The following is a 13,814-nucleotide window of genomic DNA, read 5'->3' as shown; positions in this document are numbered from 1 at the left end:
TGGAGGAGGTTTCTGTTTTCCTATCCCTGCTCTAAGACACTAGAAGCCTGGAATTCCAGCTTGAATGAACCTAGAGAACATTAATTCAAATTTCTAAATATCATTCTACATCGGCAATTATTATGTCCACTTCACAAAAGAATCAGGTTCAAGAAACTTATCTTGTTCAAGGATACACAATACTAAAGTGTCAGAGGTGGGACGTAAACCCGCATCAGCCTGATTTCTCTGTCTCTGTGTTTTACCATTAGGTCATCCTGATTTTCACATGATCTCGGAAACACATAGCCCTAGAGAAACACAGACAGACTCAGAAACACACACATGCACACATGGAAGAAGCTGGAACATTCCCTTCAATTTTATTGGTTTAAATAAATATTTTTCTGAAAGTGCAGCCCAGTATCAAGAAGCTTAGGGCATCTAGAGCATGAAAGTGAGGATCCCCAATGTGGATAATGACAGATTTGGAGGCCAAGAGGATGAAGTAACATGGTGTTCCTGGGCTAGTGGGTTGCTTGGTTGTTGAGTTCCTTGGCTGGTAGGTTTCCTGGATAGGGGATGTCTCAGCTGTTGGTTTCGTCCATGGTGGCTGATTTGGTTGGTTAGTGTCTTGGTGGGTGGATCCTGTTGGGGTGGGTGAACCGGTTGGCTACTGGGCCTGACCTTCACATAAATAGCGTACAGTAATAAATGATGCCTAAACCGATGATTATGGCGAATACATCCAGCCAACCAGTTCGGCCTGAGTTGATGTAAGCCTCTTCCCAATTGCTGTTCTTGTTGGCCTCCTGGGTCTGCAGGAATAGGAGCTTTAGTTTTGCGTTTCTGAGTCCAGCCTTGTGACACCCTTGGGTAATGGCTGGACACCTTCAGTCACTGAGGGAAAATCCCTACCCACATCCCAGGACAGGAGCAGATGCAAAGGGGCAGGTAGAGGACAGGATGGGCCAAGGTTAGGCATTTGTTTACCTTGCGAGAGAAGATGATTGCTGGTAGTCCCAGGGGAGGGAAAAGAAATATGGCCACGATGGTCAAACACAGGTAATCCGGGGCATAAAAATCCATTTCTTCTTGTGTCTGTATCTTAACATTGGCAGGTGGGGCGCCTGGAGCTGGTGCGGCGCCTGGAGCTGGTGCGGCGCCTGGAGCTGGTGCGGCGCCTGAGGCAGGCGGGGCGCCTGGGGCGGGCGGGGCGCCTGAGGCAGGCGGGGCGCCTGGAGCAGGTGGAGCGCCTGGGGCGGGTTTCGGGGGCATGATTTTTCCACCTCAAAAGACTCCAAGTATCTTGAAAACAGGGAGCCCAAACCACTACACCTCCCCTTGTTCTGTCCAGAATCCCAAGACGCAAACCTTCAGAGGCCAGTACTTCACAATGGAGAAGCCAGAGCAAGTTCTGATTGGCTGCCTGTGTGAGGGGGCTGGGTCCCACTGTACTCTGCTTCTCTAGGACTCAAAGGGTGCTCCACCCTCTATCAAGACACTGACTCCGCCCACCCTGATAGGAATTGGTTGCAAGCCAGGAGGTTGGATTCTGGCTCCTTCTCCTTCCAGCGGACCCCTATCTGCAGACAGGGCAGGAGCGAGTACCAGGGACCCCTCCCAAGAGTTGTGGGAACAAGGAAGTAGAAAAGCCTAGTAAAAAAAAAACCTAGGAGGCTTACAAACAAAAGTGAAGGGAAATGAGAAATAGTAACAGATTATAAAATATTAAATTAAAAGAGAATTCTAGTCCATACTGACAGAAAGAAAGAAAAAGAAGAGAGAAAGAAGGTGAAAAGGGGGAAGGTCTTTCTTAGAGCAGAATGCCATCTAAAAAATGTCGATGGAATGATGGAAATGAGAAATCACCTTTGTGGTAGGCAGAATCTAAGATCCTGGGTCCCTGGTATACATACGCTGGCTCCCAGTTACCATTCAAGTACCAATTTATGTGCTGCCGTGAAGGGATTTTGCAGATGTAGTTAGGGTCCGCAGTCAGTTAATGTTAAAATAGGGAGAATATCCTCAGAGGGTCTAACCTGATCAGGTGTGTTCCTAAAAGGGACTGACTTTTACTGGCAAAAAAATTTCCAGGCATGAGGCGGATTAGAGGCAAGGAAGATTCTCCTTGGCAGGCTATAAGTCAGAGAGGGCCACTCCCCGGCTGGAAGTGGCTCCCAGCTGAAAGCCAGCAGGGAAATGGGGGCTTTAGTTCTACGACAGTAAGGATTTGAATCCTGCCGTGACCTTATTCATTTGGAAGTGGGTCCTAGCTCCAAATGAGAATGCAGGCCAACAGCTTGGTTTTGATCTTGTGAGATCGTGAACAGAGAGCTCAGCCATTCTGAACTACAGAACCCTGAGTTAATAACTTAAGTTTGTGGGAATTTTTTATGCATCATTAGAAAACTAACACCATTCAAACACCATAGTAATTACTTACTCAGGTAAGAGCCTAAAATGTATGCTGATACTACTGGGTTTCAGCTGATAGTTCCCTTCACTTGTCTTTTAGAGGAAAAGAGGGTGTGATTCCAGCACGGGCACAAAGCTGTGGGCCCGTCTTCCATCTGGTGAAAGAACTCTTAGCAGGATAAGGACAATCTCAAAAGAATAAGCAGCTGCAGAAAAGCAGATTCTGTTCCACACCATGAATTGGTCTTGCAAATTTTACATCTAACCCCAGAAAACTTAACAAACTTTCAGACACTCAGACTGCCAACATTATTACCATGCCCTATGATTGTGATTTTTAACTTTACACAGTCTTCAGTTTTGATGAGACATAGAACTGATTTTCAGTATCTTGACAATACTTATTTCAAGCGACGCAACAATACTTGAATTGACATCCTTATTACCTGGACAAGAGATCTGCTTTTGAATTTTCTTTGAGTCAGAAGGAACTGTAGGCATGGTTCCTCTTCTCTCACAGAAGTATGAACTAAAAAGAGAAAACCAGTACCCCTCCCACCCAAGAAACACTCCCTAAGAACCCATGATAGACCTAGATTTCCTATTTAAATGAAGACTTTGAGAATCTGAGTCTCATGTAAACCAAGAGTACACTGAGTCTCCTATTTGAAAAATATTTTTATGGACGTGCGTAAGAGTACTCCAATCATATGTGTAGACCAACGAACTTTCACAAATAGCATCCTCGTGTAACCGGCACCTGAAAAGAGGCCCAGACCAGAAGAGCTTTGTGCCCTCTTCCAGTTACTTCTCCACAAAAGATAACCTGTACCCTGATTTTCATTCCCTATTTTTAATAATGCCTCGTGGGTCACGTCAGGATTACAGAATTTACTATTAGGACCCTCCAGTTGGATATTAAGAAGATTTCCATCTTTTGGCTGCCACAAACAATCCTGCTAAGAACATCCACGATATGCTTCTTTGTGCAAGTGAGCAAGTACTATTCTAGAATAGAGTCCAAGAGGTAGGACTGAAGGGTTGAAGTATTAGGGTTTTGTGGTCACCATACCACGGTGACCTCTGCAAAGGCTTCACCAAGTCACACTTCCAATCCCAGGGTTTGAAAGGATCATTCTTTGTCTTCTTGTCAGCACACCATGTCATCAATCCTATGAATCCTTGCCAACTTGATGGGTAAGAAATTATAGCTCCTCATTGCTTTAATTTGCCTTTCTCTGATGAGTAGGGAGTTTGAGCATTGCTATGGACTGAATTGTGTCCCCACAAAATTGATATGTGGAAACCCAAACCCCTAGTATGATTATATTTGGAGATAGGACTTTTAGGAGGTAATCAGGATTAGGTGAGGTCATGAGGGTGGGGTAACCCTGGTGGGATTAGTGCCCTTATAAGAAGAGACAGTGAGGGCTTGCTCCCTTCCTCTCCACCACATGAGGACAGAGTGAGAAGGCAGCCATCTGCAAGCCAAGAAGAGAGCTCCCACCAGAACCCAACTATTCTGGCAGTACGATGACTGACTTCCAGTCTCCAGATCTGTGAGAAAATAAATTTCTGTCATTTAGCCATCTAGTGTGTGGTATTGATTTATGGCAGCCTGAGCTGACTAGGACACACATCTTTTTCCCCAGCAAGGACGTATCAGTGGGACCTATCAGGGAGATGCTGTTGCACCTCCAACCCAGGAGAACCAGGCAATGCTCTGATTCTCCCACCAGGGTGGTGTTAGCAGGGCTGAGCGGGAGCTGATCTTTCATCCCTGTCCGGTGGAAGCAGGAGGTGCTCCAACCGGAGGAGTGTCAACTGGGTCCAGCAGCAAGTTGAGCTGCCACCCCCAACCACACAGTGAACCTTAGTGAGGCAGTGAGAAGTGGGCCAGCACCGCCAGGCTTCACACCTCCTCTCTCTCTGTGCCCCGATGTCCTGAGGAGCTGAGCCTTCAAAGGGTACAGACTTTCAGGTATAAGGCGAATGAGCTCTAGTGATTATATATTGTATTTATATTACACTTTATTATTTTATTATAATATATTATGTATACATCTGTTACATACCTGAGAATTGCTATGAAATGAGATCTACATGTTCTTACCACAAAAAAGAAATGGTAATTATGCAGCAGGATGGAATGCTTGCTGATGCTCCAGTGGTAATCATTCTGCAACATATGAGTGATCAAATCAACAGGCTGTGCACTTGAAACGCACACACTGTTATATATCAATTACATCTCAATAAAGCTGGGGAAAGTGAGCAAAAGAACTTGAACAGACACTTCGCCAAAGAGGATATGAGGATGGTATGTGAACACGAGAAACGACATTCAACCTCATTTGCCATTAGGGAAATGCAGGTGAGGACCTCTGTGAGGTCCCACGACATTACTTACTTTAGCAAGTGTGGCTAAATAAAATGGCTGAAAAAAAATCAAAAAATCCAAACCAAACAAACAAACAAAAAAACCCAACCCTGACAATCTCAAGTGCTAGTTGGGATGCAGTGTAACCTGAACTCTCACACATTGCTGGGTGGAATACAAAAAGGCACAGCCACTCTGGAAAACAGGTTGACACTTTATGAAGTTAAATATACAATAGCCATATGACCCGCCAGTTCCACTCCTGGGTATCTACCCTAGAGAAATCAAAATGTAAGTTCACACAAAAACCTGTACAGGCACATTGATGGTGGCTCTATACAGTGAATGGACAGATTGTTGTACATTCATACAGTGAAATACTACTTAGCAATAAAAGGAATGAACTTCATACATGCATCAAGTTGGATGAATCTCCAAGGCCTTAGGCCAAGTGAAAAAAGCCAGTCTCAAAGGTTAAACACTGGGTGATTCCTTTGAGGTGGCACTCTCACAAAGACAACACTATGTGGACAGATCAGTGGTGGCCAGGGTTGGGGGCGGTATGGCTGTGAAGGGATGGCACCGGGAGATATTTTGGGATGGTGAAGCTGCTGTATCCTGATTGTGATGGTGGTTACACAGATCTATCTCTATGTGCATAAACGTCACTGATGTGTACACTAATAAAGGTCAAATTTACTGCACGTTAGATTGAAAATGCAATAAAGACCACAATGTCATCACACATCACTAGGATGGCTAAGATTTACAAACCTGTTTCAAGTCAGGTATTTGGATAGTGTCCTTCAATTTAGGTTTGTCTAATGTTTTTTTCATACCTAGACTGAGATTACAGGTTTGGGAGAAGAACGTTCGGAGGTGAAGTATACTTTTCATCATGTCTTATCAGGGAGTACATCATTTCAACATGCTTGGTCACTAGCAATGTTAAGCTTGATCACCTGGCCACGGTAGTGTTGGCTTTTCCTGGGGAGGGCTCTGAACTTACACTCAAGTTGGCTGGCAGGGGGCAGGAGAGGTCCCCGGCTTAGCCCTGCCACAGTCAGAAAACCTACAGAGCAGAGCCAGTCAGGCCTCATCTCAGAGAATACTCCTGGAACGGTCGGAAGTGGGGGCACCTCTCTGACACCTGCTCTGCTCACCCCCATGCCCAGCTTCTGCTTTAGAAGGGTTTGAGGTTCCTGACAAATCAAGAACCTGCTGCCTCCCACTCTGCATTCTGCTCAGGGCAGCCAGAGCTTCTCCACAATGTAAATCACATCACATCTCTCTCAGACTGACATCTGCCAGCAGGTTGCCGGGGCTCTTAGGACAAAATCCAAATCTCTCACTCAGACGTCCAAGCCCTGCCTGGTCAACTTCTGCCTTCCTCACAGCCTCCCTCAGACCTCCCCGACTCCAGCCACAGCTCTCTCATTTCTGCTCCTGGAACACACAAACCTCACTCCAAACTCAGAACCTTTGCACTTGCTGTTCCCCTGCCTGGAACTCTTTTCATTTCCCAGAGATCTCCTCATGGCTAATTCATCCTGCAAGTCTCATCTCCAGTGGCCCCTCTGCAGAGAGTTGCCTCTTTTTCCACTTCTAGGTGCTTCTCCTTCTTTCTAGTTATTCTTCCTAGTCACTGGTCCACTCTGAAGCCACCTGGTTATTTGTCTGTTGATGCTCCACGTGCCCTGTGAACTGTGAACTCCAGGAGAGCCCCAGCCTTGTCTGCCTTGGTCACCACGTGCTCCCTGGGGGCTGAACGCAGGGCCTGGCACACAGTAAGTTCCGAAATTCAAATATGTTCAATGCATTAATAAATCCTGCCTTCTGCATGCCTGGAACCATTCAGAAACTCAGTCAGGAGTGTATTCTACTTGTGATTTAGACCCATATATTCTATATGTTGAACCAATCAGGAGTTCAAACTGGAGGGCAAATGCAAATAACTGAGACCCCAGCGAATTCATTCATTCAGAAGTTTCCTAGGTGAAAGGCCCCTATATTCCTCAAATGGAGCAGAAATCTGAATGAAACACTTGGGACTCTGCCCCTTATATTTCAATGGCCAATCTCATTGAGGAACTTGAGGGCAAAGCCAATACTGGTGAATAGATGGCACCCTGATGATGTCATGCCTCACCACATTCCCCAGGCCTGAGGAGCTGGAGGCATGGCCCTGGGGCCTCAGTGAGGTAAGTGGCGTGCTCTCTGGAAAGAGTGGGGTAAGTTAAGGAATCGAGGTAGTAGGATCATGTTTGGACAGAGAAGGGGTTAGGAGGGAGGAGGGCTGGCAGGAAAAGAGACTGGCAGGGGACCAGGCTCAAGTTAAGGGAGGACCTGGACGGGGAATGGGAGAGGATTAAAGGGGGACTAGGAGACGTGGTAGGGGAACACTGTAGGTTAAAGGGGGAGGTTATATAGGGGGATAGAGAGAGAGGAGTGAGGGGTGGGTGTTATCAGGCCACAGGTGTCATTACAGTTGCAAAAGTCTAGAGGTGGTCAGGGAACAAGAAAAAATTCTGGGAGGACAGGGATAGATTGAAGTAGGACAGAGAAAATTCATGAGGGGGCGGAAACGGTGCTCCGGAGGACAGGGAGAGGGTCATTGGGTGCCAGGGAGGGTTGTGGGGGATAGACAGAGTCAATCAAGAAGGGAGAGAAATCGGGCAGCTCTAATGAATGACAGAAGACAGTGAGGAACACACTGGGGCAAGAGGTGGTGTGGGGGGCGGGGCCCCTGTGCCCAGAACATCCACGACTGCGTGGTCCTTGGGGAGTGCTGTGGGAGGGGGGTCTTCAGTGTCTGCAAGTACTGCTGGGGTTCTCAGCAACGCCTGTATGTTCAGCGGTTAGGGACCAGGCCAGGCACCTGCGGTGGCCAGAGCCAGCGGTGTGCACACACTTGGCTGTGGCAGGCTCGCGGCGGTGCCTGTGTAGCGGGAGGGGTCCGTTTCAGACACACGCGTACGGGCAGGGGCCAGCCACCCGCAAGGGCCTGGGGCAGTTATGGGCCCACTCTCAGCTGCAGGGCTCCTGGCTCATGGCAGGCACTCCTGCGGCTGCAAGTCTCGCTCAGGTGCATGGCAGCGGAGGCTGGTGAGGAGAGGTGGGCCGGCAGCACGCAGGGGCTGGCTGCGGGCGATCCCAGCAATGCCGGCCTGTGAGAGCAGATGGGGCCGGGAGCTGGGCGGACAAGCAGCTGTGGGAGCCCCGGCTCTCCACGTGCATTCCTGTGGCTGCAGGGTCTCACCCCAAGCACACAGCTTCTTCATTCTTGAAGCATATTTTTGCTGTGCATGTAAGTTTTGCTCGGCAGTTAGTTTATTTCAGACGTTGAAGGTATCATCCTATCATCGTCTGAGCTTCGTTTTCTTGCTGTTTGGAAGTCAGACAGCAGTCTGTTATTCTGTTTTTTTTTATATATAAATTTATTTATTTATTTATTTACTGGTTGTGTTGCGTCTTTTTTGCTGTGTGTGGGCTTTCTTTTAGTTGTGGTGAGTGGGGGCTACTCTTTGTTGTGGTGCGTAGGCTCCTCATTGCCGTGGCTTCTCTTGTTGAGGAGCACAGGATCTAGGTGCATGGGCTTCAGTAGTTGCAGCACATGAGCTCAATAGTTGTGGCTCACGAGCTCTAAAGTGCAGGCTCAATAGTTGTGGCACACGTGCTTAGTTGCTCTGCGGCATGTGGGATCTTCCTGGAGCAGGGATCGAACCCATGTCCCCTGCATTGGCAGGCAGATTCTCAACCACTGCACCACCTAGGAAGCCCCTCATTGGACTTCTTGAGTTAGTTCACGGTCTGATGTCTGTCATTAGTTCTGGAAAATTCCTTATCATTATGTCTTCAAATGTTTCCTCTGCACCATCCTCTTTTCTTCTTTCTGGGATTCTAGTCACATGTACGACACATCTTCCTTCCCCCCCCCCCCCCCCATACTGTGGTCTGTTTAGTTTTCTTCTCAGCTATCTTCTGGTTACAATTTCTCTCTTCATCTGTGTCTAATCTCCTGTGAATCTTATCCATGGGATTCTTCATATCAATTCCTGATATTTCTCCATTCTAGAATTTGTTTGGTTTTCTCCCGAATACCTGTTGCTTTTAATAGTTTCTAATCTCTTCACTAAAATTTTCAAACTTATGTTTATTTCTCTGCACATGCTTTGCATGCTTGTGTCTAATAATGCCACTGCTTGAAGTCTTTTTGCTTCTGTGTCTATTTTCTTGTGTTTCTGTTTTTTCTTTCTCATGGGTCCTTATTTTCATATGGGCCTGGTTATCTTTATGAGGTTGGCACTGTGTTTGAAGATATTTCTAAGAATAATTTGAGGTGTAGAATGATGTTATTTTCCTCCAGAGTGGATTTCCACGTGTTTCTTCCAAGCACGGGAGGTCTATCAGTCTGGGGTCCATGTCTAAGTAGAACACCTGAGGCTGATGGGTGAATTCTATCCATCAGATGATAGATGAAGTCAAGCTACAAGTCCATTTGAAGTTGGTTTATGTTTGACCTTTAAGCTGAGGTTGTAGCTGTTTGGAGTATCAGCTAAAAATGGGGGATGTTTTGTCAGAGTCCCCAACTTTGACACTTCCTTTTATTGTGCTTTATTCCCTTGCCTTGTGAGAATGCCAAAATAAAAATCTGAGAGCTAGAGTTCATTATTGTTTCTAAGTCTTTTCAGTTGTCAGAACCAGAAAACATTAAAAAATTTTTTTATTTGAAGTATAGTTAATTTACAATATTTTATTAGTTCCAGCAGTACAGCATAGTGATTCAATATTTTTATGGATTATATTCTATTTAAAGTTATTATAAAATAGTGGCGGGAACTTCCCTTGGTGGCACAGTGGTTAAGAATCTGCCTGCTAATGCAGGGGACGCAGGTTTGATCCCTGGTTCAGGAAGATCCCACATGCCTCAGAGAAGTAAGCCTGAGAGCCGCAACGACTAAGCTTGTGCTCTAGAGCCCGTGAGCCACAGTTACGGAGCCTGCATGATGCAACTACTGAAGGCTGTGTGCCTAGAGCCCATGCTTTGCAATAAGAGAAGCCACCACAATGAAAAGCCTGCGCACCACAATGAAGAGTAGCCCTTGCTCACGGCAACTTGAGAAAGCCCTCACGCAGCAACAAAGACCCAATGCAGCCAAAATAATAATAATAATAATAATAATAAAATAAGTTTTAAAAAATGAAATAAAATAAGTGGCTATATTCCCCTCTGCTGTCCACTATATCATTGTTGCTTATCTATTTTACACATAGCAGTTTGTATCTCTTAATCCTCTACCCTTATCTTGCCTCTCCCCACTTCCCTCTCTCCATTAGCTTCTTCTCTATATCTGTGAGCCTTTTTCTGTTTAAACAGAAAACAATTTAAAGATAAACTGTAATAGGAATCCGTACCAATATTTCCAATTCAAAATCAAGATGACAGAGTTTTTACCTAACCTTTTTCATCTTACACGTATCTCTCTTTTCTCCTGCCAAAAATCCAAGTTCACAGTAACACCAGGAATTATAAAATTAGGATATCATCTAATAGTTTGTTTGTATTATCCAATTTATCTCAGCAATCTCAGATCAACAGTGCTAATACTACTCCAAAATTATGATCACTGAAAACAGTTAAGGATTTTTCTCTTGGTTCATTTTCTTCTTAGAGCATATCCACTAGGGATGTAAAGTTTGTTTTCTATGTATTATTTGTGTGAAAAATATTATAAACCTATTACAGTACAGTATTATATAGCAGATTGTGTTAGTTGGGTACCTAGGCTAACTTTGTTGGACTTACGAACAAATGGGACTTTTGTTTTTTTAAAGCTCTTTATTGGAATATAATTGCTTTACACCCTTGTGCTACTAATTGGACTTAGGAACGTGCTCTCAGAACGGAACTCGTTTGTATGTAGGGGACTTACTGTGCTCAGTTCTGGAAGTCTGAAGGCAGTAGACTGGAGGAGTGGTGAATGTCCAAAGGCAACTGCTCACTCCCTCTTTCTTGGACACCAGCATCCTGGGATTGCTGCTGCTGATTTCTGTGGTGAAGGCACAGCCGATGTTCTCAGGGCAACTACAGAAAAGTCAAGAGCAGGATCTGCAAATAATCTTCCAATAATCCAGCCATTCCATCCACAGATCTATACCCACAGAAATGCATACATAGATTCACCAAAAGATGTGCTAGAATATTCAGAGCAGCTTTATTCACAAGAGCCCCAAACTGGAAACTACACAAATGCCCATCAACGGTGGAATGCCAGAATAAACTGGGTGCACACCCCCCAGCAGTGAGGAGGGCTGCTCCATGACTACACACAACAACGTGGATGAATTTCACAAAGTCGAGGAAAAGAAGCTTCCTACAGACTCGTACTGTGGAAAGTACAAAAGCAGGCCAAGTTCATGTCTATGGTTACCCCTGGAGAGCAGTGAACGGAAGGAGGGCCCAGGGGTAGGAGGCTGAGTGCTGGTTACACACATGTGTTCAGTTTGGGAAGATTTGAGCTGTATCTTTTCTGACATGTGCACTTTTCAGTATACATATCATAAATTGAATTGTTTTTAAAAGCCAAATATTACCTTTAGGGAACAAAAATCACACACACAAGCGTGCACACACACACACAGAGGCACACACGCTCACCTTTCCTTCAATTTATCAAGTCTTGGCCACTCCAGCCACCCTCTGCCCCACACCACCTGTAGCCACCTGTGCACCTTATACAGATCCCACACCAGCTGGAGGCAGTCTTTAGTCTCCCCAGGATGTCACACTCTTTCTTGTCATTGTTAGCTCCTAGAATCCGTGTTTTTCTCTCTTTTTTTGTTTTGGGGGAGAAGAAACAGAGAATACATCTCTCTGATTTGAAAAATATTAATACATCTTACAGATCTCTAGTCCCACTATCAATATGAACCCATTTCACTTTGAACATCTATGCACACAAACACACCTTGCTTGGCGTTGTTCTCTCTCCTTTCTGTTTTCTGTTTTTTAAAAAAATAAATTTATTTATTTATTGGCTGCATTGGGTCTTGGTTGCTGCACGCAGATTTTCTCTAATTTTCGTGAGTGGGGGCTGCTCTTAATTGTGGTGCATGGGCTTCTCATTTTGGTGGCTTCTGTTGTTGTGGAGCATGGGCTCCAGACACACAGGCTTCAGCAGTTGTGGTACATGGGCTCAATAGTTGTGGCTCACGGGCTCTAGAGCACAGGCTCAGTGGTTATGACACACGAGCTTAGTTGCTCCAAGGCATGTGGGATCTTCCCAGACCAGAGATCGAACCCATGTCCCCTGCATTGGCAGACAGATTCTTAACCACTGTGCTGGGACCAGGGAAGCCCCTCTGTCTTCCATTTTGATGTCAATTTTTGTTGTGGTAGAGTAATTCCAGTACTTTCTATGGATACAATACGTGAGTGGTAAACTCTTAAGTCACGGCTGAAATAAAAAAATTTTGTAATTAGAACACATGAACAATCTTACTAGGGATAATATTTTTGTGTCACTCTTTCTCTCAATAATATGTAGCCATTTTCTCATGTCCAGGTTCAGTGATGGCAGTGGGAAGTCTGGTGCCAGCCTAATTCTCTCTCTTTTTTTTAAATTTTATTTTTAAATTTTTAAAAATTTTTTGGCCACGCCACGTGGCATGAGGGATCTTAGTTGCCCAACCAGGGATCAAACCCTTACCTGCTGCAGTAGAAGCATGGAGTCCTAACCATTGGACTGCCAGGGAATTCCCTGACTCTCCTTTTAAGTAACTTGTTCTGTCTAGAACTTTCTGGGATTTTTGTCTTACTCCTAGAATTCAGGAACTTCACCAGAACAAGCCTAGGTGTGTGTGTGTGCGCGTGCACAGTTCTGCCGGAAACTTTGCCAATTCTTTCCATGTGCAGTATTTCATCCAGCTTGGGAAAATTACCTCTTATTATTACCTTATTACTTCCTCTCTTTATCTGAAAATTCCTACATATTATATATTAGATTTCCTGGAGCTTTTAAATAGCTTTTTTTCTTCTGTAGTTGTTTTCTTATTGTTTTTCTCTGAATTTTGAGGTAGTCCTTCTATTTAATTATCCAGAGCAGCAAATTGGTTGTTTATTTTAATTACTCTATTTCAAGTTTACATTTGTTGAATATTTAAAAATTATTGATATATATAAATTAAATAATTTAAAAAATCATTTAATTGACATAAATTTTGTAGGGTATGCTATCAGTTAGAGATCTCTTGCTTTAATAAAGAACTCTTTTCTCTTCCACAATCTCAGTGGAAGCCCCTGATCTAATTAGATGATCAATTAGAGAATTTCTGAGTTTTCTGGGGAGAGTCACAATGTTCTTTTGCAGGCTGCTGGTGGCAGGTTCCCTGTACAGGCTAGACAGGAGCGTCTTGGGAGGAACAGGCAATGAAAAGCCCACAAACTTTAGCTCCCGAGGACCTATGATGAAGAGCGTGGCAAATATTTCCGTTTTGGACACAGTGCTAGGAATCTGTGAGCTTTCTAAGGGCATAGAAAAAGATTTGAGCCAAAATTCACACACACGCGTGTGCACGCACACACACACACATTGGCCTTACAATTTTTTTTAAGCTCTTTATTGGAATATAATTTCTTTACACTGTTGTGCCAGTTTTTGCTGCACAACAAAGTGAATCAGCTGTATTTATACATATATTCCCATATCCCCTCCCTCCCGCAACTCCTTCCCACCCTCCCTATCCTAGCCCTCTAAACCAGCACTCATCATCAAGTTGTTCTCCCTGTGTTATGCAGCAGCTTACCACTAGCTATCTATTTTACATTTGGTAGTGTGTATATGTCAGTGCTACTCTCTCACTTCGTCCCAGCTTCCCCTTCACCCCCCACCCCGTGTCCTCAAGTCCATTCTCTACATCTGCATCTTTATTCTTGCCCTGTTACTAGGTTCATCAGTACCATTTTTTTAGATTCCATATGTATGAGTTAGCATATGACATTTGCTTTTCTCTTTCTGGCTTACTTCACTCTGTATGA

General features: G+C 44.7%; 1 protein-coding gene across 1 annotated transcript; it reads right to left on the bottom strand.

Annotated features, from left to right (window-relative positions):
- Positions 1–668: 668 nt before the first annotated feature.
- Positions 669–1,257, bottom strand: PMIS2 (PMIS2 transmembrane protein). Its single transcript, XM_057710843.1, has 2 exons — positions 973–1,257; positions 669–797 (listed from the first exon to the last, which is right to left on the bottom strand). The coding sequence occupies exons 1-2, from the start codon at positions 1,255–1,257 to the stop codon at positions 669–671; spliced, it is 414 nt and encodes a 137-aa protein (XP_057566826.1).
- Between the last annotated feature and the right edge of the window lie 12,557 nt (positions 1,258–13,814).

Source organism: Hippopotamus amphibius, chromosome 16, assembly GCF_030028045.1.
Source record: "Hippopotamus amphibius kiboko isolate mHipAmp2 chromosome 16, mHipAmp2.hap2, whole genome shotgun sequence".
Taxonomy (NCBI): domain Eukaryota; kingdom Metazoa; phylum Chordata; class Mammalia; order Artiodactyla; family Hippopotamidae; genus Hippopotamus; species Hippopotamus amphibius.
Note: the sequence above shows the minus strand (reverse complement) of the source record. Positions and strands in the feature narration are given on the sequence as shown.

What these genes read in the sequence shown, in the direction of transcription:
- PMIS2 (XM_057710843.1), bottom strand. Translation starts at nt 1,257, where the DNA reads ATGCCCCCGAAACCCGCCCCAGGCGCTCCACCTGCTCCAGGCGCCCCG. An exon ending in CAATCATCTTCTCTCGCAAG is followed by an intron (nt 798 to 972) that starts GTAAACAAATGC and finishes CTATTCCTGCAG; the next exon opens with ACCCAGGAGGCCAACAAGAA.